We start from the raw sequence: 25,787 nt of genomic DNA, 5'->3' as shown, positions 1-25,787 counted from the left end.
AACTTCTAGTCTCCCATGGAGACTATTGAAAGAAATGAAAAAAAAAAAAAAAGTTTCTAAAAATATAAAAGTTCAAATCACACCCCTTTCGCCCCATTCAAAATGAAACCATAAAAAAAAAAACATACACATATTTGATATCGATGCGTGCAGTATCGCCCGATCTAGCAATATAAAAAAAAAATAATCCAATCGGTAAACAGCGTAGCGAGAAAAAAAAATCAAAACGCCAGAATTAAATTTTTTTTGGTCGCTGCAACATTGCAATAAAATGCAATAACGGGCGATCAATCTTATACACACCAGATCCTGAAAAATGGAGAAGCTGCAGGTCTCGGAAAATGGCAACATTTTTATTTTTACAACCTTTTGGATTTTTTTTCACCACTTAAATAAAAAAGAACCTAGACATGTTTGGTATCTATGAACTCGTAATGTCCTGGAGAATCAGAGGCAGGTCAGTTTTAGCATTTAGTGAACATGGTAAAATAAAATAAAAAAAAAAACTGTGCAATTATTTATTTATTTTTTTCAATTTAGCCGCATTTGGAATCTTGTTCCTGGTTTCCAGTACACTATATGGTAAAACCAATTATGTCATTCAATAGTGCAACTCGTCCCTCAAAAAACAAGTCTCACATGGCCATATTGACGGAAAAATATTTTTTTTTTGGCAGTGGGAAGAAGGACAATGGCAAAAAGGGCAGGAGATGCTTACCTACCTGGGCCTCCAAACAAATGCACTATCAGGATGCAGTGGACACATGTGGTTAATCCAGGTTATCCAGTGCATTTTTGCTATTTTTCTGAATTTTTTGGAGGAACTCTGAATCCTCTTTTTGTGCTAGCATTGGTTAGAGTAGGACTCTTAAGCGTGGGGACCCTTGACGTGGGTTACGAGCTTACATATTTTGGCCAGAATATAAACTAATACCTCACATATTTTTTTGCCTCATTGCTATTTCTGCACCTGTGTTGCTGCCATCTTAACCACATGGGTCCACTGCATCCTGATAGTGCATTTGTTTGGAGGCCCAGGCAGGTAAGCATCTCCTGCCCTTTTTGCTATTTTTCTGAATTTTTTGGAGGATCTCTGAATCCTCTTTTTGTGCTAGCACTGGTTACCGTGGGAAGAAGGGGAGCCAAAAATGGAAACACAACAATGAAAATACCCCCTGGTCCTTAAGGGGTTAAAGTCTAAGGGTAAAATTAGCATAGTGTGGGGTGTTAAGTGTGGGAAAAGGAGCAGTAAACCTAACAAGTTCCTGTGTCTGGCTGTAAAGCAACTGCTGGCAGCAGAACGCCCCATTACTGCCCTGCCCTCACCCCTCGTGTGTCTGGCCGCCTGCAGCAGCAGGACTCTTCTGCCACTTCGCCCCGTTAAGCATCACCCCTCTCTCGTCTGACTATAAGATAACCACCTGCAGCAGAACTACCCCATGCCCCAGGGGAATTTGGTGTTTCGCTCTGACGTAGCGCTCTGTGATGCTCCAGTATAACAATACTAGTGCAGCATATTTCCCAATTCCGGGGTCATATCTAAAACGTTGATATTGGTTTCACAAGTCTCCCTGAGTTTATTTCCACGACCCTGTTGTTGAAGTTCTTTTGTATTCCAGTAGATGGAAATTAACAGTAAAAAGAAAGCATTTGCACTACTAAAGCAGGATGGCACCATTGAAGCTCTAAAAAACTATAGGGAGAAAAATACTTTATCTAAAAAACTAATTAAAGCTGCCAAAAAGGAAACAGAGAAGCACATTGCTAAGGAGAGTAAAACTAATCCCAAACTGTTCTTCAACTATATCAATAGTAAAAGAATAAAAACTGAAAATGTAGGCCCCTTAAAAAATAGTGAGGAAAGAATGGTTGTAGATGACGAGGAAAAAGCTAACATATTAAACACCTTCTTCTCCACGGTATTCACGGTGGAAAATGAAATGCTAGGTGAAATCCCAAGAAACAATGAAAACCCTATATTAAGGGTCACCAATCTAACCCAAGAAGAGGTGCGAAACCGGCTAAATAAGATTAAAATAGATAAATCTCCGGGTCCAGATGGCATACACCCACGAGTACTAAGAGAACTAAGTAATGTAATAGATAAACCATTATTTCTTATTTTTAGTGACTCTATAGCGACAGGGTCTGTTCCGCAGGACTGGCGCATAGCAAATGTGGTGCCAATATTCAAAAAGGGCTCTAAAAGTGAACCTGGAAATTATAGGCCAGTAAGTCTAACCTCTATTGTTGGTAAAATATTTGAAGGGTTTCTGAGGGATGTTATTCTGGATTATCTCAATGAGAATAACTGTTTAACTCCATATCAGCATGGGTTTATGAGAAATCGCTCCTGTCAAACCAATCTAATCAGTTTTTATGAAGAGGTAAGCTATAGACTGGACCACGGTGAGTCATTGGACGTGGTATATCTCGATTTTTCCAAAGCGTTTGATACCGTGCCGCACAAGAGGTTGGTACACAAAATGAGAATGCTTTGTCTGGGGGAAATTGTGTGTAAATGGGTTAGTAACTGGCTTAGTGATAGAAAGCAGAGGGTGGTTATAAATGGTATAGTCTCTAACTGGGTCGCTGTGACCAGTGGGGTACCGCAGGGGTCAGTATTGGGACCTGTTCTCTTCAACATATTCATTAATGATCTGGTAGAAGGTTTACACAGTAAAATATCGATATTTGCAGATGATACAAAACTATGTAAAGCAGTTAATACAAGAGAAGATAGTATTCTGCTACAGATGGATCTGGATAAGTTGGAAACTTGGGCTGAAAGGTGGCAGATGAGGTTTAACAATGATAAATGTAAGGTTATACACATGGGAAGAGGGAATCAATATCACCATTACACACTGAACGGGAAACCACTGGGTAAATCTGACAGGGAGAAGGACTTGGGGATCCTAGTTAATGATAAACTTACCTGGAGCAGCCAGTGCCAGGCAGCAGCTGCCAAGGCAAACAGGATCATGGGGTGCATTAAAAGAGGTCTGGATACACATGATGAGAGCATTATACTGCCTCTGTACAAATCCCTAGTTAGACCGCACATGGAGTACTGTGTCCAGTTTTGGGCACCGGTGCTCAGGAAGGATATAATGGAACTAGAGAGAGTACAAAGGAGGGCAACAAAATTAATAAAGGGGATGGGAGAACTACAATACCCAGATAGATTAGCGAAATTAGGATTATTTAGTCTAGAAAAAAGACGACTGAGGGGCGATCTAATAACCATGTATAAGTATATAAGGGGACAATACAAATATCTCGCTGAGGATCTGTTTATACCAAGGAAGGTGACGGGCACAAGGGGGCATTCTTTGCGTCTGGAGGAGAGAAGGTTTTTCCACCAACATAGAAGAGGATTCTTTACTGTTAGGGCAGTGAGAATCTGGAATTGCTTGCCTGAGGAGGTGGTGATGGCGAACTCAGTCGAGGGGTTCAAGAGAGGCCTGGATGTCTTCCTGGAGCAGAACAATATTGTATCATACAATTATTAGGTTCTGTAAAAGGACGTAGATCTGGGGATTTATTATGACGGAATATAGGCTGAACTGGATGGACAAATGTCTTTTTTCGGCCTTACTAACTATGTTACTATGTCGCTCTCTGATTGCCCTTATTTTACATTCGCCCTTATCAGTTATTACATAGAAAGTTTTGAAATTTTTCAACTTTCATTTTTCCAAGCACTTTGCTGGGTGTCAATGAATGGAAACCTGCCATCGGATTGCACCTAATCGTTCTTGCAGCTGCTTCATTTGTTATGATGCTTCCAGCCTTTTAAGAAGCATCGAGAGCTCCTGTCCACTGATGGCAAGCAGAGATCTTGGTTTACTTTTTGTCTATAATTCCAAAAGAAAATAAAATGGAGAAAGATGTAAAAATACAAAAAAAAAGCTGTGTTGTATTTAGTTCTGTACATATACACATAGCGGTATGATGAATCATCCTGGGGCTGCAGATTGGGGTCAGCGGGGCCAAAGCAGATAGTCTCTGTGGAAGGTTCTTATTACAGTTGTCATCATAAGAAGATGGTCACCACCACGTATATGATCCAGCTGACGGAGATGAAGACCCCAAAGAGCAGGCTGAAGAGGACGAGGGAGCGAGCCCGGCGGGAGGACTCCTGAGCCTGCAGGATGTCGCCTCTGCTCAGCGCTGAGCGGGTCTGAAGGAGAAAGAGACAGGTGGGTGATACTAGGCCATTCATGGTGGTCTGCTATATGACTATTCATGACACGGGTGTCTGTGATATAAGGTTCAAATCCCACCGAGGACAACATCCGCGTGGAGCTTGGTTTTGGTGTGCGTGGTTTTCTTCACGTTCTCCGATTTCCTCCCACACTGCATAGAAATACTGATGGGGAGTCTAGATTGTGAGCCCCAATGGGGACAGCAATGATAATGTATGAAAAGTGTTGTGGAAATAATGGCGCCACATAAGCAATGCATAATAAATAATATCAGCAAATTGGTGATGGATTCCACTTGAATCAGTGCACTTTAGGTGTTAACCGGTGAAGGGTCATAGTCTGCTATATGTGTAAATGCCATGTCTAAGCCTAACCAATCCACCCCACAGCAGGATGCCACACAGATCTATCAACAGCAGCTTGCTGACGGTTTCCAGGTAAAGTCCAGAATCCACATGATCGGTAACTATCAAGTCTGGGCATCTTATCTGATGGCATTTTTATTATTATTATTATACATTTTTATAGCGCCATTTATTCCATGGCGCTTTACATGTGAATACGGGGCAAATATAGACAAATACATTAAACATGAGCAGATAACAAGGCACACGAGTACATAAGGAGGGAGGACCCTGCCCGCGAGGGCTCACAGTCTGCAGGGGGTGGGTGAGGATACTCTAGGAGAGGGAAGAGCTGGCTGTGCGGCTGTTCAGTAGGTTGAGGATCACTGCAGGCTGTAGGCTTGTCGGAAGAGATGAGTCTTCAGGTTCTTTTTGAAGGTTTCTATGGTAGGCGCGAGTCTGATGTGTTGGGGTAGAGAGTTCCAGAGTATGGGGGAAGCACGGGAGAAGTCTTGGATGCGGTTATGGGAAGAAGAGATGAGAGGGGAGTAGAGAAGGAGGTCTTGGGAGGATCGGAGGTTGCGTGTAGGTAGGTACCAGGAGACCATGTCACAGATGTATGGAGGAGACAGGTTGTGGATGGCTTTGTATGTCAGTGTGAGGGTTTTGAACTGGAGTCTCTGGGCGATAGGAAGCCAGTGAAGGGCTTGACACAGGGGAGAGGCTGGGGAATAGCGGGGGGACAGGTAGATTAGTCGGGCAGCAGAGTGTAGGATGGATTGGAGTGGTGCCAGAGTGCTAGAGGGGAGTCCAGAGAGTAGGAAGTTGCAGTAGTCGAGGCGGGAGATGATAAGGGCATGCACTAGCGTTTTTGCAGTGTTGCGGTCAAGGAAAGCACGGATCCGGGAAATATTTTTGAGTTTGAGACGACAAGAGGAGGCAAGGGCTTGGATATGTGGCTTGAAAGAGAGGGCAGAGTCGAGGATCACCCCGAGGCACCGGGCGTGTGGGACTGGGGATAGTGAGCAGCCATTGACATTGATGGATAGGTCTGGTGGAGGGGTAGAGTGAGATGGGGGAAAGATGAGGAATTCTGTTTTGTCCATGTTCAGTTGTAGAAAGCGAGCAGAAAAGAAGGCTGAAATGGCAGACAGACAGTGCGGGATTTTGGTAAGTAAGGAGGAGAGGTCAGGTCCGGAGAGGTAGATCTGCGTGTCATCAGCGTAGAGATGGTACTGCAAACCGTGGGATTCTATGAGCTGTGCCAGGCCGAAAGTGTAGATGAAGAGTAGGGGTCCTAGAACAGAGCCTTGAGGAACACCGACTGACAAGGGGCGAAGTGAGGAGGTGGTGTGGGGGAGGGAGACACTGAATGTTCGGTCTGTCAGATATGACGAGATCCAGGAAAGGGCCAAGTCTGTGATGCCAAGGGATGAGAGGATTTGTAGCAAAAGGGAGTGGTCCACAGTGTCAAAGGCAGAAGACAGGTCCAGGAGAAGGAGGACAGAGTAGTGTCGCTTGCTCCTGGCAGTTAGTAGGTCATTGGTGACTTTAGTTAGGGCAGTTTCAGTTGAGTGATGGCATCTTAATGATCAAAGGGCACCTAATAAAAGGAGCAGCTTGTCAACCTGGGCATGTCTATATATTATGGCAGCCAACCATTATATTCAGTGGGTGCTCCGTATTCCTTAATTTGCCAGGTATTTTTTACCACCAGGAGAACCTAATAAGGAACTAGGGTAGTCAAATTAAACAGTCCCTTTTAGACCCAATGATAACTGGTTATTATGGGGTTAAGGCCCCCAGTGGGCCAGCCCATATCCCATTTCTGCCATGAATATTACATGATGTACATTATTCCTCTGCGTCTGCTTTTTCCGTCCTGAATTATTAACATCCGGTCTGTGATTTGCTTGGTGCTGCATTTGGCAGAGCAGTCTGCTGCCAGCAAATATCTCCGGACCGGGATTCAAAGGGCTTCTCCTTCATTGACTCTGACCCCAGTTCATTGCTTCTTGTGGGGACAGGTGCACCATGGCGGAGCTCACTGTCACAATGAGGGTCGCCTGTATCTTACCTCGTGAGAATAGACCACAGCGATGATTCCCGTCAGGAAGCAGCAGAAAAACGTAACTAGCACCGACTCCACCATGTAGTCCTTAGTCCTCGTTTCCGGCTGCGGAGGCGGCATCCCCAGGGAGCTGTCGCTCTGCAGAGAAGCAATGGCGGTGTCAGCAAAACCCCATAACTAGAAATGTGGAAAAGTATCTGTGCTGTCAAGATAAAAAATGGCGCAACTTTTTTTTTTCCCATTTAATGGGGCATGGAATAACATGGACAATATGGGGGGCTTTGCATAGTTTCATAGGATGGAGGGGGCACAGGATCGTTTTTCACCATTAATCAACCCTTTGAGGACAAGAAGCTGGTGCGGAGCTGCCTCCAAGATCCTATTACTTCTGTTTGTCTTAAAGGTACCGTCACACTTAGCGACGCTGCAGCGATACCAACAACGATCCGGATCGCTGCAGCGTCGCTGTTTGGTCGCTGGAGAGCTGTCACACAGACCGCTCTCCAGCGACCAACGATCCCAAGGTCCCCGGTAACCAGGGTAAACATCGGGTAACTAAGCGCAGGGCCGCGCTTAGTAACCCGATGTTTACCCTGGTTACCATCGTAAAAAAACAAACAGTACATACTTACATTCAGCTGTCTGTCCCTTGCCGTCTGCTTCCTGCACTGACTGCTGGCCGTAAAGTGAAAGCACAGCACAGCCACAGCGGTGAGTCACCGCTGTGTGACTCACCGCTGTGCTGTGCTTTCACTTTCACTTTACGGCCAGCAGTCAGTGCAGGAAGCAGACGGCAAGGGACAGACAGCTGAATGTAAGTATGTACTGTTTGTTTTTTTACCATGGTAACCAGGGTAAACATTGGGTTACTAAGCGCGGCCCTGCGCTTAGTTACCCGATGTTTACCCTGGTTACCAGTGAAGACATCGCTGAATCGGTGTCACACACACCGATTCAGCGATGTCTGCGGGGAGTTCAGCGACGAAATAAAGTTCTGGACTTTCTTCCCCGACCAGCGACAGCACAGCAGGGGCCTGATCGCTGCTGCCTGTCACACTGGACGATATCGCTAGCGAGGACGCTGCAACGTCACGGATCGCTAGCGATATCGTCCAGTGTGACGGTACCTTAAGGAAGGTGCATGATTAACCCTTAATGTACTTGAGGTGCGAGCAAATCTGACTCAATTATAAATGAATGGCAATGGGGGGTGGCCATCATGGATCCTGTGTCCGTGGGAATTATATTGATGAATGACATCCAGCATTAAACGATCACGGCAGCCATGTTGGATCCAGCTTTAAACCATTAGTGCGGGCATGTACAGTGAATATAAAAAGTACGCACACCTGAAGACAAAATCCCCAGGTTTTTGTAATGTATGAATATTGTCAAGAAGAATCATTTCAAAATATTGTCATCCATAATCTGTACAAAACCATTGAGTAATAAACAAAACAAGTAGTGTGGTTGCATAACTGTGAGCACCCTCTTATAATTGTGGATGTGACTGTTAAGAATCAACCAATCACATTTCCATTCATGTTACATAGTAGTCAGTGCACGGCTGTAGTCAGGCTATGTGCACACGTTGCGGATTTTGCTGCGGGTCCGCAGCAGCTTTCTATGTGTTTACAGTACAATGTAAACCTATGGAAACCACACTCCGCAGTGCCCATGCTGCGGAAAAAAACGCTCGGAAACGCCGCGGGTTACATTCCACAGCATGTCAATTCTTTGTGTGGATTCCGCTGCGGTTTACCGCAGGTGTAAAACCGCAGTGGAATCCACACAAAAAACGCGGTAAAGCCGCAGGTAAAACGCAGTGCCTTTTTACCTGCGGATTTCTAAAATCCGCAGAGGTCAATTCTACGTGTGCATATACCCTAAAGGAGCTGCAGGAATTTCTGGTAAGTACTGTTCTTGTTCTGCATGTGAAAATCACCTGTATTCATATGTCCTGGGGGGACGGAAGCCTTTTATTACATAGAAGAATAGCCAGGCTGGCTATGTATTGCCAGAACGGATATCAAATTGGCCAAAAGCAGGAAATGTGTTGTGTATGATGGGACAGAGAACTTTTTGGCCATAATTCCTAATGGTGCAAAGCCAACACTGCGCATTACCAAAAGATCACCATCCCCACAGTGGGGCATAGTGGAGGCAGCATTGTGCGTTGGGGTTGTCTTTAAGCAGCTGGAACTGGGGCTTACGTTAAAGTGGAGGGAATGATGAACAGTCCAAATATCAGATAATTTTGTAACAAAATATTTAAGCCTGCACTAAAAAATTAGTAATTTCGTCTTTCAGCGTGACAACCCTAACCCTTCTCCATATTGCCTAAAGAATGGCTTCACCAGAAGAGGATGGCAGTTCTGGAATTGCCGAGCCCAGACCTGAACCCAAGTGACAAGCTGTGGTGACCTAAAGAGGGCGCTGTATACAGATACCCCAGTAATTTGACAGATGTGGAGCTACAACAAGGAGGAACAGGCAAAGATCACCAATTCTAGATCTGCTCTACTACATTCCGACCCTCAAAAGACTGAATGCTGCCAGGAATTCACAGGGGACTGCAACAAAGTATTAGTGTAAAGGTGTGCCGATTTATGGAACCACATTACTTTACTTTTTTTTATTTTTCCACCAAAAGTATTTGTTTATTTCTAAAAGGAGGGGGGAAAAAAAGTTGTGAAATTTTTCATGATAGGATTTTTATATGACAAAACCATGGTATTTAACTGGGGCTTGTAGACCTTTTATATCCACTGTGTTGTGGTCATCTGGCTCTAGCAGGCACAGATGTATGGGCGCGCCCTCTGTGCTCTATATCTTACCATGATATAGGGGTATGATCCAGGCGGCAGGTTCTGCTGAGTGTACACATTGGACAGGGTGGGCCTAGACTGGTAGTAGACGGGCATGTTCCCTGAGAAGTTTGTGGGATAATTTGGATACAGCAGATGGGCGATCTTTGGGTCTGGGGGGGAATAAGGTGGGGGGTCTCCGACAAATCCGCTGTTCTCTATTCCTTTAGGCTCCTCTGACGAGTCTTTGGGCTGCACCAGTGACGGGACATTTCCCGGAGTGTTAGGTCTTTGGCTCATTTCTGCCGCAGCGCCGCTGCTCTCCACTTCCTCTTGGATTGTTACTTCCATTTCAGCAGATCCTAAAAAAAAAAAAAAAAATCAGGGCACAGTCATTAGTGTTAGAACCATGAGAACCGTTTCATGGAGCCTTAGAGTTAGTCTCTGCTGTCCTGATGGTTTATTACAATGTATCCATCTCATGGTTGTATCTGAATCTACACAGAAATGCGTCCATTCACTGACAGCAATCCGATGTATCGCACAGGAACTGAATGCATAAAATGTCTGAAAGTTTTCCAGGGTAAAGCTTCTCCTTTTGGAGAGTGACATACCGGTCCTGACATGCCAAGGTAAGGAGGCTTATTCGCCGTGCAATGCCTCTCTGGGAAATTTAATATGCAAATTGCCTCTTCAGAGAGAGAGGACTTGAACTCTATAGCGCCACCTGTTGGAAGCAGCAATCCTTCAAGTCATAATCGGCCCTTTAATGAGTCTTGAAATATGGCTTAGGATAAGAGCCAAATCAGAATCTCAATTTGCAGACAGTGTTTCAGGCTGTTGGCAAAGTATGAGATCTGGTTTGGCTAGACTGCACTGACGAGGGCCAACAGTGTGGTATTTCCTGATGAAGTTGCTTAGACTTTGAAACGCGTTGAATAAACCATTCTTTCTGTGAAATACACTGCATGCAGAATTATTAGGCAAGTTGTATTTTAGAGGATTATTTTTTTTATTGATCAATAACTATGTTCTCAATCAACCCAAAAGACTCATAAATATCAAAGCTTAATATTTTTGGAAGTTGGAGTGGGTTTTTTAGATTTTGCTATCTTAGGAAGATATCGGTTTGTGCAGGTAACTATTACTGTGCAGAATTATTAGGCAACTTAATAAAAACCAAATATATTCCCATCTCACTTGTTTATTTTCACCAGGTAAACCAATATAACAGCCTCCATCCATAGATTCTGTCAGTTGCTTGATCTGTTTACGATGAACATTCCGTGCAGCAGCCACCACAGCCTCCAGACACTGTTCCGAGAGGTGGACTGTTTTCCCTCCCTGTAGATCTCACATTTTATGAGGGACCACAGGTTCTCTATGGGGTTCAGATCAGGTGAACAAGGGGGCCATGTCATTATTTTTTCTTCTCTGAGACCTTTACTGGCCAGCCACGCTGTGGAGTAGTTGGAGGCATGTGATGGAGCATTGTCCTGCATGAAATCATGTTTTTCTTGAACTATACCGACTTCTTCCTGTACCACTGCTTGAAGAAGTTGTCTTCCAGAAACTGGCAGTAGGTCTGGGAGTTCATCTTCACTCCATCCTCAACCCGAAAAGGTCCCACAAGTTCATCTTTGATAATACCAGCCCATACCAGTACCCCACCTCCACCTTGCTGGCGACTGAGTCGGAGTGGAGCTCTCTGCCCTTTACTGATCCAGCCTCTGATCCATCCATCTGGCCCATCAAGAGTCGCTCTCATTTCATCAGTCCATAAAACCTTTGAAAAGTCAGTCTTAAGATATTTCTTGGCCCAGTCTTGACGTTTTATCTCATGTTTCTTGTACAAAGGTGGTCGTTTTTCAGCCTTCCTTACCTTGGCCATGTCCCTGAGTATCGCACACCTTGTGCTTTTTGTTACTCCAGTAACGTTGCAGCTCTGAAATATGGCAAAACTGGTGACAAATGGCATCTTGGCAGCTTCGCGCTTGATTTTCCTCAATTCATGGGCAGTTATTTTGCGCCTTTTTGCCCAACACGCTTCTTGTGACCCTGTTGGCTATTTGCCATGAAACGCTAGATTGTTCGGTGATCACTCTTCACAAGTTTGGCAATTTCAAGACTGCTGCATCCCTCTGCAAGACATCTCACAATTTTGGACTTTTCAGAACCCGTCAAATCTCTCTTCTTACCCATTTTGCCAAAGGAAAGGAAGTTGCCTAATAATTAAGCACACCTTATATAGGGTTTTGATGTCATTAGACAACACCCCTCCTCATTACAGACATGCACATCACCTGATTTACTTACTTGGTTGTTGGCTCTCAAGGCTGAACAGCTTGGAGGAGGACAACATGTATAAAAAGTATCATGTGATCAAAATATAACTTGCCTAATAATTCTGCATGCAGCGTACATCTGGATCTACATCTGTTCTATTATATCCACATTAACCCATTCATTCATAAAAAGAATCCCTGAAAGTGTCGGAACTTACTCTTTATGACGTTTCCATATCGCGGGGTTGTGACTTTTTTCGCTGTGTTTTAATCGTTTCCTGTGGCGTCTTATCAGATTTCCCTTGTGTTTGTGTCGCTGGAGCTCTGGCAGTGGTGGTAACGTTCTATGGCCGCTACCTTTGCTCTCAGAACAGGTTATTTTCACTGCTCTGCTGATAATATTTTTGCTGTTTGTTCTCCTGCTGCTCGCGCTGTATAAACACGAGAGACGGCGCTCCACGACATGTGACTCATGTTTACAGTAAAGACTCCGGGTGTGCGCCAATGGCCGAACTGGATGAACCACAATTACTCCTCTGCTAGGAAATCTCATCATTTACTGCCATCAAATTGCACGGAGTTGTACTACAGCAGGAGTCAGCTACCTGCAACACTCCAGCTGTTGTGAAACTACAATTCCCAGCATGCCCCAACTCCATTCTAATATTTTTTGGGATTATCATTGTTAGTAGAGTTACAGGATCAGTGGAGAGTTACGTAATCCAGTATAATCTCTGAACCTCTCCTTTAGTTTTCCTCTAGTATAGAATGTCTCATGAGTCACAAGAGGAAGAGAGATTGTTTCTTCACAGAAATTTAAAAATCATCTACTTATTCCGGTCATTTACCCATGGACATGTCCTCTTCTGGGCCAGCACTACTATAATACTGCCCCTATGTACAGGAATACAACTACTATAATACTGCTCCTATGCACAAGAATATAACTACTATAATACTGCCCCTATGTACAAGAATATAAATACTATATACTGCCCCCTATGTACAGGAATACAACTACTATAATACTGCCCCCTATGTACAAGAATATAACTACTATAATACTGCCCCTATGTACAAGAATATAACCATATAACTACTATAATACTGCCCCTATGTACAAGAAAGTATAACTACTATAATACTGCCCCTGTGTACAAGAATATAACTACCGTACTATCATACTGCTTCCATTTTCTAATAATTGTGCAAAATCGTTGTTGCCTTCTCACCAAGCTGCTTGCCTATTGTCCTGTAGTATATCCCAGCCTATTGCAGTTCCACAATTTTGTCCCTGGTGTTCTTAGACAGCTCTTTGGTCTTTGGCCATGGTGGAGAGGTTGGAGTGTGATTGAGTGTTTAGGCAGGTGTTCTCTATACATGTAACCAGTAAAGATGAGTGAATAGCTTCAGATAAATCCTTATCCAAATGGCTATAGCGCTTCCCGAATAGCTGCTTCGGGACCCCGGATACCTGGAGCGCTCCCGATAATCAGGTGTTCGGAGCGGCAGCTGCTGTAAGACAGTCACAACAAAGCAGCTCTCCATGCATGTATTGTGAGTGTCACACAGCCGCGACACATGCAGCTGCGGCACCGAACAGCTGATTATCGGAGCGCCCCAGGTATCCGGGGTCCCAATGCAGCTGTTCGGGAAGCGCTTTAGCTATTCGGATAAGGACTTCGCTCATCCCTGGTATCGAGTTCAAACAGGTGCAATTAATATAGGCAATGGTTGCAGAGTAGGAGGCTTCTTAAAGAAAATGTAACAGGTCTGTGACAGCCAGAATTCTTGCTGATTGGTAGGTGATCAAATATGTAATTTCATGCAATAAAATGCAATTTAATTACTTAAAAATCATACAACGTGATTTTGTTTTTTTATTTTTAGATTCCTTCTCTCACAGTTGAAGTGTACCTACGATAAAAATTACAGACCCCCTTTATAGACATAATTTCTCGGCCTTCTTTCAAGAGATTAATGGGTTACTTTCTAGATGGTCTAAACTTCCTCTCTCACTTTTTAAATGCGATAAAGATGTCTATTATACCTAAGTTCTTGTTCATGGTGGAGGTTTTGCCGGTGCCGATCGCACGAGCCGTGTTGAGGAGGTTTCAGACTGTACTTCTTAGTTTTTTGGGGGTCAGAGACGACATCGACTATCTAAATCATTCCTCACATCACCAAAAACGCAGGGGGGGGGGGGGGGGGGGTGATTGCCTTTCCAGACATCTGGAGACATTACTTGGCCGTGCACCAGCTTGGGCCTCCTTGCGGGCTTATAGAAAATGGGAATACCTCCGATCTACAAAATAGCAGGTCTTATGCCCTCATGTGAACAAAATACCTATAAAAGCCTATTGTTGGTCAACCTAAACATCAAAATGACCTAAACAGTGGCACAATAGTTGTGGTAACTGTAAAGTATCTGTAAGTAACAATAATATAAAGAGTGTAACACATATAAATATAGCGCTCTGTGATTGCAATAAATTACACAGTAAGAAACATATCTGCTACTCTAATGCGATGTATTTGCCTCTAAGTAATTAATATGGAGATAAAGACTACCACTGTTACACTCCATGGTGATAAATCAATTATACCACACAAAGAAAGCTGGAAATATATTTACCATGTGTCACGGAGCACAGGACCTGCTCGCCCGACGCGCGTTTCGATAGAATATCTTCTTCTAAGGGCGTGCGTGTAGGTAGGAAGTGGGACGTATTTAACCTAATGCCGACCAATCAGGTGTTATGCGGCTGCTCATAGGGGTTGAAACAAATCTGACGGCATTATCCCCACGTGGGGATGTAACCTGGATACCAGGACGCTTTACTCGCCGAAACCCAGGAACAGTGTACGGAAAGAAGTCTATGTGACACATGAAGCAGTGTGTACTTATAGTCATAATTATTTGTAAGATACTATCATTGTGCCTATACTGACCTACTAAGCTTCACACATATAAGTAATCTAAACTGGTATTGGCGGCGCATGCGCACCTGAGATCCTCACGCTTCAGGGATCCACCCACCGACGGCAGTGAACACTCCAGCACCCTGACCCAGCATATCCAGGTGAGGATACCAAGCCGTCCCGAGCCGTCAGGGGGAGGGTCCGGCGGGGACCACAAAGCGCATGCGCACTACCAGTATCTAATTACTGTGCTAAGTGAACATACATTTCTTCATACCATCATTATACAGTCACATAAATACAATAAATAGACATAGTAAGAAAATATATCTATGAAAAAAATGTAACTGAAGTCAAAGGTTTCTGTGTTCTGGCAGATATTCTATCAGCAAATCATGCAATTCCGCCACTGCAAGTATATTTCTTCTTGATAAATTCACGTGACAGTTCAGCAAGCCATGTACTATAATGCCGATTCCAGTTCGTTATATGGTGTATACACGCAGCCATAAGTAATCGGTCCAAGGCAAATGACGTACACTAATAATGAAACAACAGAACATTATTAAAAACAGATAAAAACAACCCAATTTCCCATAAAACTATGTCAGAAAAGAAGAAAAAAAAGAAGGGGAAAGAGAAAATAGGCAGACAAGAACACGCCACAAAAATCATAGGAAAGCACCAAATCCCAGACTTTCATTTAGACCCTGAGGGGTCATGGTACCCAACCTATATATCCAGCGGCTCTCAGTTTGTGCCAATACTCTGCCCAAGTCACCACCCCGAACACCCATGGAGATCATATCAATACCCTTCACCACCAAACCTCTTGGATTAGAGTTATGGAATTTTTTAAAATGGCGAGGTAACGTTTTTAAACTGATCTCATCCTCACTTGTTTTAGCTCTTTCGATATCCCTGCAATGTTCACGAATGCGGATCTTGAGTTCGCGAGTAGTGAGACCAATATAGATCTTCCCGCATGGGCATGTGGCGTGATAAATCACGCCTTTGGAGGAACAGTTGATGTTTTTCCTGATATCGAACTGTTTTGAGCCGTCAAAATTGGTAAAAACTTTTGTTTTTATTGTATTTGCACAAGCCTTACAAAGGCCACATGGATAAAATCCAGCATTCAAGCCTAACTCTGATTTCTTGTGGGTATTCAATTCACAAGGGTTATAAAAACTATGCACCAGAGTGTCGGATAAGTTCCTAGATCTTCTAGCTGTTACCAAGGGCTTGGTGGGCAGGATCTTTCTCAATATTGGGTCAGTCAGTAGCACTTGCCAATGTTTATCCACGATTCCTCTAAATTGGCCCCATTTGTTGTGGTATGTGGTAATCAACCTAACATATCCTTGGTCATTATCTCTTGTTTTATTTGATGCCCCATATAACAGTTCTTGCCTGGAGCTGCCGGCTGCCCTGTTGTAACCTCTTTTTATACTCTTCTTGCTGTAGCCCCTATCTCGGAACCGTTCAGCTAATATTTTGGCCTGAATTTGAAAATCGTTTGGATCAGAGCAAATCCTTTTGGCCCGAAGAAACTGACCAATTGGAATACCCCTTATAGTGGAAAGGGGATGGGATGAAGTGGCATGCAAGAAAGAGTTAGTCGCCGTCGGTTTTCTGTAGAGATTAGTTTGAAGCTGACCACTAGGATCTACGCTGATAGAAAGATCAAGAAATTCAACCACTCTACCAGCATGGAAAGTGAGCTTGATGTTCAGTTTGTTATCGTTAAGTTGATCCATAAACGTAGTCAGATCATTCGTTGAGCCCTCCCATATAAACCAAATGTCATCGATAAACCTCATCCAGCCTGAAACCAGGCTGGACAGGGGTATCGGTGAACATACAAAGGTCTCTCGCTCCCACGCTCCAAGGAAAAGATTGGCGTACGATGGGGCACAACTGGCCCCCATCGCCGTACCTTGGAGCTGGAGGTATGTTACATTTTTGAATATAAAGATGTTATGTGTAAGGGCATAGCTCAACAACAACATCAATAGCTCTACTACATCACGGTCCAAGCTGCTAGAGATTAAGAATAACTTAGTGGCTTGAAGCCCGTCTTCATGTCGAATAGATGTATATAGGGCTTCGACATCGGCGGTCACCATTACCGCCGTGTCGCTAAGATGAATATTCTCGATACGGCGCAGGGCAGCATTTGTGTCTTGGATATATGAAGGCAGTGTGCTAACCAGGGGCTTGAGATAATAATCAATTACCCTCGTAACCATTTCACATAAGCCACCACAGCCAGAAATAATAGGTCTCCCGGGCGGGTCCACAGGATCTTTATGGATCTTCGGGATCAAATATAAAGTTGGTAGTCTTGGGTGCATGTTTTTGATGATGTCCACAAATTTTTTTGGAATGATGCCCTGAATGAAGGCTTCATCCAAAATTTTAATCAGTTCATTATGGAACAAAGACTCTGATAAGAGTGGTAACATCGTGATTTGGCCCAATGCAATGTATGAGAGACAGGCCATGAAATTGTTGAACGATAGAAACTGCTATCGGAAGCTTAGCAGTAATCCAACGTCTTTGTTCCATAATGAACTGATTAAAATTTTGGATGAAGCCTTCATTCAGGGCATCATTCCAAAAAAATTTGTGGACATCATCAAAAACATGCACCCAAGACTACCAACTTTATATTTGATCCCGAAGATCCATAAAGATCCTGTGGACCCGCCCGGGAGACCTATTATTTCTGGCTGTGGTGGCTTATGTGAAATGGTTACGAGGGTAATTGATTATTATCTCAAGCCCCTGGTTAGCACACTGCCTTCATATATCCAAGACACAAATGCTGCCCTGCGCCGTATCGAGAATATTCATCTTAGCGACACGGCGGTAATGGTGACCGCCGATGTCGAATGTTGTGAATTCTGTGGCTGAGTTCACTTCTGTGGTCACAAGTGGTATTGCAGTCTCTGGGCTTCCTCCCTCAGGTGTTTTGGTGAGCTCGTTGGCTGCCTTGCTATTTAGCTCCACCTGAGTCTGTCTTCCTTGCTCCTTGTCAATGTTCCAGTGTTGGATCTGAGCTACTGCATCTTTCCTTGGGCCTGCTGCTCTGCTAGATAAGTGCTTCTAGTTTGTTTTCTGTTTTTTCTGTCCAGCTAGTTATTATCTTTTGCTGGAAGCTCTGAGAAGCAAAGGGGTGCACCGCCGTGCTGTTAGTTCGGCACGGTGGGTCTTTTTGCCCCTTTGCGTGGTTTTCGTTTTAGGGTTTTTTTGTAGACTGCATAGTTCTCTTTGCTATCCTCGCTCTGTCTAGAATATCGGGCCTCACTTTGCTGAATCTATTTCATTCCTACGTTTGTCTTTTCATCTTGCTAACAGTCATTATATGTGGGGGCTGCCTATTCCTTTGGGGTATTTCTCTGAGGTAAGTCAGGCTTGTATTTCTATCTTCAGGCTAGTCAGCTCCTCAGGCAGTGCCGAGTTGCATAGGTAGTTGATAGGCGCAATCCACTGCTGCTTCCAGTTGTGTGAGGATAGATCAGGTACTGCAGTCTACAGAGATTCCACGTCTCAGAGCTCGTCCTATTGTTTTTGGTTATTGCCAGATCTCTGTATGTGCGCTGATTACTGCACGCTGTGTTGCCTGATTGCCAGCCATAACAGTCGAAGCCCTATATACATCTATTCGACATGAAGACGGGCTTCAAGCCACTAAGTTATTCTTAATCTCTAGCAGCTTGGACCGTGATGTAGTAGAGCTATTGATGTTGTTGTTGAGCTATGCCCTTACACATAACATCTTTATATTCAAAAATGTAACATACCTCCAGCTCCAAGGTACGGCGATGGGGGCCAGTTGTGCCCCATCGTACGCCAATCTTTTCCTTGGAGCGTGGGAGCGAGAGACCTTTGTATGTTCACCGATACCCCTGTCCAGCCTGGTTTCAGGCTGGATGAGGTTTATCGATGACATTTGGTTTATATGGGAGGGCTCAACGAATGATCTGACTACGTTTATGGATCAACTTAACGATAACAAACTGAACATCAAGCTCACTTTCCATGCTGGTAGAGTGGTTGAATTTCTTGATCTTTCTATCAGCGTAGATCCTAGTGGTCAGCTTCAAACTAATCTCTACAGAAAACCGACGGCGACTAACTCTTTCTTGCATGCCACTTCATCCCATCCCCTTTCCACTATAAGGGGTATTCCAATTGGTCAGTTTCTTCGGGCCAAAAGGATTTGCTCTGATCCAAACGATTTTCAAATTCAGGCCAAAATATTAGCTGAACGGTTCCGAGATAGGGGCTACAGCAAGAAGAGTATAAAAAGAGGTTACAACAGGGCAGCCGGCAGCTCCAGGCAAGAACTGTTATATGGGGCATCAAATAAAACAAGAGATAATGACCAAGGATATGTTAGGTTGATTACCACATACCACAACAAATGGGGCCAATTTAGAGGAATCGTGGATAAACATTGGCAAGTGCTACTGACTGACCCAATATTGAGAAAGATCCTGCCCACCAAGCCCTTGGTAACAGCTAGAAGATCTAGGAACTTATCCGACACTCTGGTGCATAGTTTTTATAACCCTTGTGAATTGAATACCCACAAGAAATCAGAGTTAGGCTTGAATGCTGGATTTTATCCATGTGGCCTTTGTAAGGCTTGTGCAAATACAATAAAAACAAAAGTTTTTACCAATTTTGACGGCTCAAAACAGTTCGATATCAGGAAAAACATCAACTGTTCCTCCAAAGGCGTGATTTATCACGCCACATGCCCATGCGGGAAGATCTATATTGGTCTCACTACTCGCGAACTCAAGATCCGCATTCGTGAACATTGCAGGGATATCGAAAGAGCTAAAACAAGTGAGGATGAGATCAGTTTAAAAACGTTACCTCGCCATTTTAAAAAATTCCATAACTCTAATCCAAGAGGTTTGGTGGTGAAGGGTATTGATATGATCTCCATGGGTGTTCGGGGTGGTGACTTGGGCAGAGTATTGGCACAAACTGAGAGCCGCTGGATATATAGGTTGGGTACCATGACCCCTCAGGGTCTAAATGAAAGTCTGGGATTTGGTGCTTTCCTATGATTTTTGTGGCGTGTTCTTGTCTGCCTATTTTCTCTTTCCCCTTCTTTTTTTTCTTCTTTTCTGACATAGTTTTATGGGAAATTGGGTTGTTTTTATCTGTTTTTAATAATGTTCTGTTGTTTCATTATTAGTGTACGTCATTTGCCTTGGACCGATTACTTATGGCTGCGTGTATACACCATATAACGAACTGGAATCGGCATTATAGTACATGGCTTGCTGAACTGTCACGTGAATTTATCAAGAAGAAATATACTTGCAGTGGCGGAATTGCATGATTTGCTGATAGAATATCTGCCAGAACACAGAAACCTTTGACTTCAGTTACATTTTTTTCATAGATATATTTTCTTACTATGTCTATTTATTGTATTTATGTGACTGTATAATGATGGTATGAAGAAATGTATGTTCACTTAGCACAGTAATTAGATACTGGTAGTGCGCATGCGCTTTGTGGTCCCCGCCGGACCCTCCCCCTGACGGCTCGGGACGGCTTGGTATCCTCACCTGGATATGCTGGGTCAGGGTGCTGGAGTGTTCACTGCCGTCGGTGGGTGGATCCCTGAAGCGTGAGGATCTCAGGTGCGCATGCGCCGCCAATACCAGTTTAGATTACTTATATGTGTGAAGCTTAGTAGGTCAGTATAGGCACAATGATAGTATCTTACAAATAATTATGACTATAAGTACACACTGCTTCATGTGTCACATAGACTTCTTTCCGTACACTGTTCCTGGGTTTCGGCGAGTAAAGCGTCCTGGTATCCAGGTTACATCCCCACGTGGGGATAATGCCGTCAGATTTGTTTCAACCCCTATGAGCAGCCGCATAACACCTGATTGGTCGGCATTAGGTTAAATACGTCCCACTTCCTACCTACACGCACGCCCTTAGAAGAAGATATTCTATCGAAACGCGCGTCGGGCGAGCAGGTCCTGTGCTCCGTGACACATGGTAAATATATTTCCAGCTTTCTTTGTGTGGTATAATTGATTTATCACCATGGAGTGTAACAGTGGTAGTCTTTATCTCCATATTAATTACTTAGAGGCAAATACATCGCATTAGAGTAGCAGATATGTTTCTTACTGTGTAATTTATTGCAATCACAGAGCGCTATATTTATATGTGTTACACTCTTTATATTATTGTTACTTACAGATACTTTACAGTTACCACAACTATTGTGCCACTGTTTAGGTCATTTTGATGTTTAGGTTGACCAACAATAGGCTTTTATAGGTATTTTGTTCACATGAGGGCATAAGACCTGCTATTTTGTAGATCGGAGGTATTCTCAATTTTATGACCTACTGTATAGTGGGAAAAAAGTGTTTTAATTATATGTTTCAATAAAGAATTGTTTTATATTTTGAACTATACATTCATGTGATCCCTCTGATTATTTATGTGAGGGGTCTTTGAGTGCGTATGAATTATTGAATGTGTTCTTGTACATGGATTATGGACTAATATGTATGCTTATAGAAAATGGGTAGAAATCGAGAAACTTTGGATGGCTCCAGCGCATCCCAATTCATTGCTATGGGGAGATGGGAGTACATGCCCCTCAATGCCTCTGCTGGGCTCTATGGCATTTACTAATGAATATTTGGAGGATAAGCAGCAAGGCCTTTCCATTGATCTCCCCCAAGTCCCCTATGATCTCCTTCCTTTTTACACCCTCCATACCTGATAGTCTTACTGCAGCAATGATAGAACCATGGCTTCAAGCACAATCATTTTATTACGCGGATATTGTAGACCCCTTTAATAGAAATATTCTTCCTTTTCAAACTCTTAGAGAGCGGTTTAAACTCCCACTTAGGACCTACTTCTCATACTTACAAATCCGCCACCTGGCCTTAACTTTATATAAAAACACAACGTTCTCCACCCCCACTCCCTTTGAGCGACTCTGTAAAGGGAATCCCTCTACAAAAGGTTTGATCACAGACATTTATAGTATACTGTTCACTCCGCCATCAGACCCCCTCCTAAACATGCTTACATGATAAAGTGGGAGAGATACCTGGGGAGGGAAGTTCCGCTTCATATCTGGCAGGTCATATGGTCTAAGGCAGCTAAATCATTACCATGCATAACACAAAAGGAAAATCAGTACAAGATACTGATGCATTGGTATCATACGCCGGAGGTTTTATATAATTACTCTGCCACATCGGATAAATGCTGGAGATGCCTGGGGGCTGTGGGCTCATTGCCACATATATTCTGGGATTGCCAGACTATATCCCCATTCTGGAAGAGGGTACAGGGGTTGATTTCTCAGGTGTTAGATGTAGAGATTCTTCTGGATCCTGTGACTTTTTTGCTTGATGTTCCCCCCGTGCCCATGACAAAGGGCCCTGCCAGGCTTCTCCTCCATATCCTAACATCGGCGAAGTGTCTATTAGCCTCGTACTGGAAGAAAAGATCAGCTCCCACTATGAAAAACTCCGGATGAAGATTAAAGAAATGAGACGTATGGAGAATCTTATGGCCTGTACTAATAATCAACTTGATTTGTTCAATTGCATCTGGGCTCCATGGGATGACTATGTAACTAAGCTAACCAACTGATGTTACGTGTCTTTTTTCTTTCTTTCTGTGTCTTTTCCCCTCCTTGACATTTTCCCTATCCCTTCCCTGTACCCCACCTACTCTTCGATGATGCATTGATGTTTGCCCTAAGTTTAGTAGGAGCAGCAGTGCTGCGCACTGTGCCACTGGAAGAAACATCTAGAATGGTTTGCATTGTTTTGCTTAATTTTGCTACAACTATACTTATGTTTATGATGTTATTTGAATGAGAAGAAGGAAAAATTGTCAAAAATAAACAGTTTAAAAAAAAAAATTACAGACCTCTCCATTCTTTGTAGGTGGGAAAACTTGCAAAATCAGCAGTGTATCAAAATACTTATTTTCCCCACTGTAACTACAAATGAATCTGTCTTTCTTTCCTTTATTGATTTACACCAAAATCCCTTTTAATATGCCTTTTTATTCATCATTTTGATAGACATTCCATTCAATTTTTGGACCTTCGCTTATTTGGAGGAGGAAAAAGGTTTTAACATCGACATTTAGAAAGAAGACCGCAGCAACACTATTTTGCATGTGTCCTGTCACCACCCCACACATATCATCAGAGTTATTTTGGTAGGTGAGTTTTTGAGGGCTAGAAGAAATTGTAATACATAGGAACTGTATGATGGTGATACATCAGTTGCTGAACAAAGACTCAAAAATGGGGGGGGGGTTATTGAAAATGGATGTTCACATGGGCTAAAATAAAATATATATATATTTCTGTATTTTCAGGACTATGAAAATTGTACATTCACACTGAAGGCATCAAAACTATGAATTAACACATCTGGAATTATATACTTAACAAAAAAGTGTGAAACAACTGAAAATATATCTTATACTCTAGGTTCTTCAAAGTAGCCACCTTTTGCTTTGATGACTGCTTTGCACACTCTTGGCATTCTCTTGATGAGCTTCAAGAGGTAGTCACCGGGAATGATTTTCACTTCACAGGTGTGCCCTGTCAGGTTTAATAAGTGGGATTTATTGCCTTATAAATGGGGTTTGGACCATCAGTTGTGTTGAGCAGAAGTCTGGTGGATACACAGCTGATAGTCCTACTGAATAGACTGTTAGAATTTGTATTATGGCAAGAAGAAAGCAGCTAAGTAAAGAAAAACGAGTGGCCATCACTACTTGAAATGAAAGTCAGTAAGTCCGAAAAATTGGGAAAACTTTGAAAGTGTCCCCAAGTGCAGTTGCAAAAACCATCAAGCGCTACAAAGAAACTGGCTCACATGAAGACTGCCCCAGGAAAGAAAGACCAAGAGTCACCTCTGCTTCTGAGGATAAGTTTATCCAAGTCACCATCCTCAGAAATCGCAGGTTAACAGCAGCTCAGATTAGAGACCAGGTCAATGCCACACAGAGTTCTAGCAGCAGACACATCTCTACAACAACTGTTAAGAGGAGACTTTGTGCAGCAGGCCTTCATGGTAAAATAGCTGCTAGGAAACCACTGCCAAGGACAGGCAACAAGCAGAAGAGACTTGTTTGGGCTAAAGAACACAAGGAATGGACATTAGACCAGTGGAAATCTGTGCTTTGGTCTGATGAGTCCAAATTTGAGATCTTTGGTTCCAACCACCGTGTCTTTGTGCGACGCAGAAAAGGTGAACGGATGGACTCTACATGGCTGGTTCCCACCGTGAAGCATGGAGGAGGAGGTGTGATGGTGTGGGGGTGCTTTGCTGGTGACACTGTTGGGGATGTATTCAAAATTGAAGGCATACTGAACCAGCATGGCTACCACAGCATCTTGCAGCGGCATGCTATTCCATCCAGTTTGCGTTTAGTTGGACCATCATTTATTTTTCAACAGCACAATGACCCCAAACACACCTCCAGGCTGTGTAAGGGCTAGTGACCAAGAAGGAGAGTGATGTGGTGCTACGCAAGATGACCTGGCCTCCACAGTCACCAGACCTGAACCCAATCGAGATGGTTTGGGGTGAGCTGGACCGCAGAGTGAAGGCAAAAGGGCCAACAAGTGCTAAGCATCTCTGGGAACTCCTTCAAGGTTGTTGGAAGACCATTCCCAGTGACTACCTCTTGAAGTTCATCAAGAGAATGCCAAGAGTGTGCAAAGCAGTCATCAAAGCAAATGGTATTTTCAGTTGTTTCACACTTTTTTGTTAAGTATATAATTCCACATGTGTTAATTCATAGTTTTGATGCCTCCAGTGTGAAAATAAAGAAAAAAAAAATCTTTAAATGAGAAGGTGTGGCCAAACTTTTGGTCTGTACTCCTCTCTCTCTCTCTCTCTCTATATATCTATATATCTATATATATATATATCTATATCTATATACAGTGGGGCAAAAAAGTATTTAGTCAGTCAGCAATAGTGCAAGTTCCACCACTTAAAAAGATGAGAGGCGTCTGTAATTTACATCATAGGTAGACCTCAACTATGGGAGACAAACTGAGAAAAAAAAATCCAGAAAATCACATTGTCTGTTTTTTTAACATTTTATTTGCATATTATGGTGGAAAATAAGTATTTGGTCAGAAACAAAATTTCATCTCAATACTTTGTAATATATCCTTTGTTGGCAATGACAGAGGTCAAACGTTTTCTGTAAGTCTTCACAAGGTTGCCACACACTGTTGTTGGTATGTTGGCCCATTCCTCCATGCAGATCTCCTCTAGAGCAGTGATGTTTTTGGCTTTTCGCTTGGCAACACAGACTTTCAACTCCCTCCAAAGGTTTTCTATAGGGTTGAGATCTGGAGACTGGCTAGGCCACTCCAGGACCTTGAAATGCTTCTTACGAAGCCACTCCTTCGTTGCCCTGGCGGTGTGCTTTGGATCATTGTCATGTTGAAAGACCCAGCCACGTTTCATCTTCAATGCCCTTGCTGATGGAAGGAGGCTTGCACTCAAAATCTCACGATACATGGCCCCATTCATTCTTTCATGTACCCGGATCAGTCGTCCTGGCCCCTTTGCAGAGAAACAGCCCCAAAGCATGATGTTTCCACCACCATGCTTTACAGTAGGTATGGTGTTTGATGGATGCAACTCAGTATTCTTTTTCCTCCAAACACGACAAGTTGTGTTTCTACCAAACAGTTCCAGTTTGGTTTCATCAGACCATAGGACATTCTCCCAAAACTCCTCTGGATCATCCAAATGCTCTCTAGCAAACTTCAGACGGGCCCGGACATGTACTGGCTTAAGCAGTGGGACACGTCTGGCACTGCAGGATCTGAGTCCATGGTGGCGTAGTGTGTTACTTATGGTAGGCCTTGTTACATTGGTCCCAGCTCTCTGCAGTTCATTCACTAGGTCCCCCCGCATGGTTCTGGGATTTTTGCTCACCGTTCTTGTGATCATTCTGACCCCACGGGGTGGGATTTTGCGTGGAGCCCCAGATCGAGGGAGATTATCAGTGGTCTTGTATGTCTTCCATTTTCTAATTATTGCCCCCACTGTTGATTTCTTCACTCCAAGCTG

General features: G+C 43.4%; 1 protein-coding gene across 2 annotated transcripts in view; it reads right to left on the bottom strand.

The window, feature by feature from the left end:
• Positions 1–332: 332 nt before the first annotated feature.
• Positions 333–25,787, bottom strand: part of PRRT1B (proline rich transmembrane protein 1B) — a 43,005-nt gene continuing 17,550 nt past the window's right edge. Inside the window, exons 1-4 of one of the 2 annotated variants that reach the window (XM_069747571.1) lie at positions 11,937–12,173; positions 9,464–9,795; positions 6,633–6,764; positions 3,678–4,186 (exon numbers count right to left, since the gene is read on the bottom strand). In XM_069747571.1, the coding sequence (XP_069603672.1) occupies positions 4,040–4,186; positions 6,633–6,764; positions 9,464–9,784 (600 nt within the window). In that variant the 5' untranslated portion in view covers positions 9,785–9,795; positions 11,937–12,173 and the 3' untranslated portion in view covers positions 3,678–4,039. Of the gene's footprint in view, positions 4,187–6,632; positions 6,765–9,463; positions 9,796–11,936; positions 12,174–25,787 lie in introns of those variants that run through there. The other variant, XM_069747570.1, reaches the window with a different exon arrangement.

Source organism: Ranitomeya imitator, chromosome 2 (genome assembly GCF_032444005.1).
Source record: "Ranitomeya imitator isolate aRanImi1 chromosome 2, aRanImi1.pri, whole genome shotgun sequence".
NCBI classification, from domain to species: domain Eukaryota; kingdom Metazoa; phylum Chordata; class Amphibia; order Anura; family Dendrobatidae; genus Ranitomeya; species Ranitomeya imitator.
Note: the sequence above shows the minus strand (reverse complement) of the source record. Positions and strands in the feature narration are given on the sequence as shown.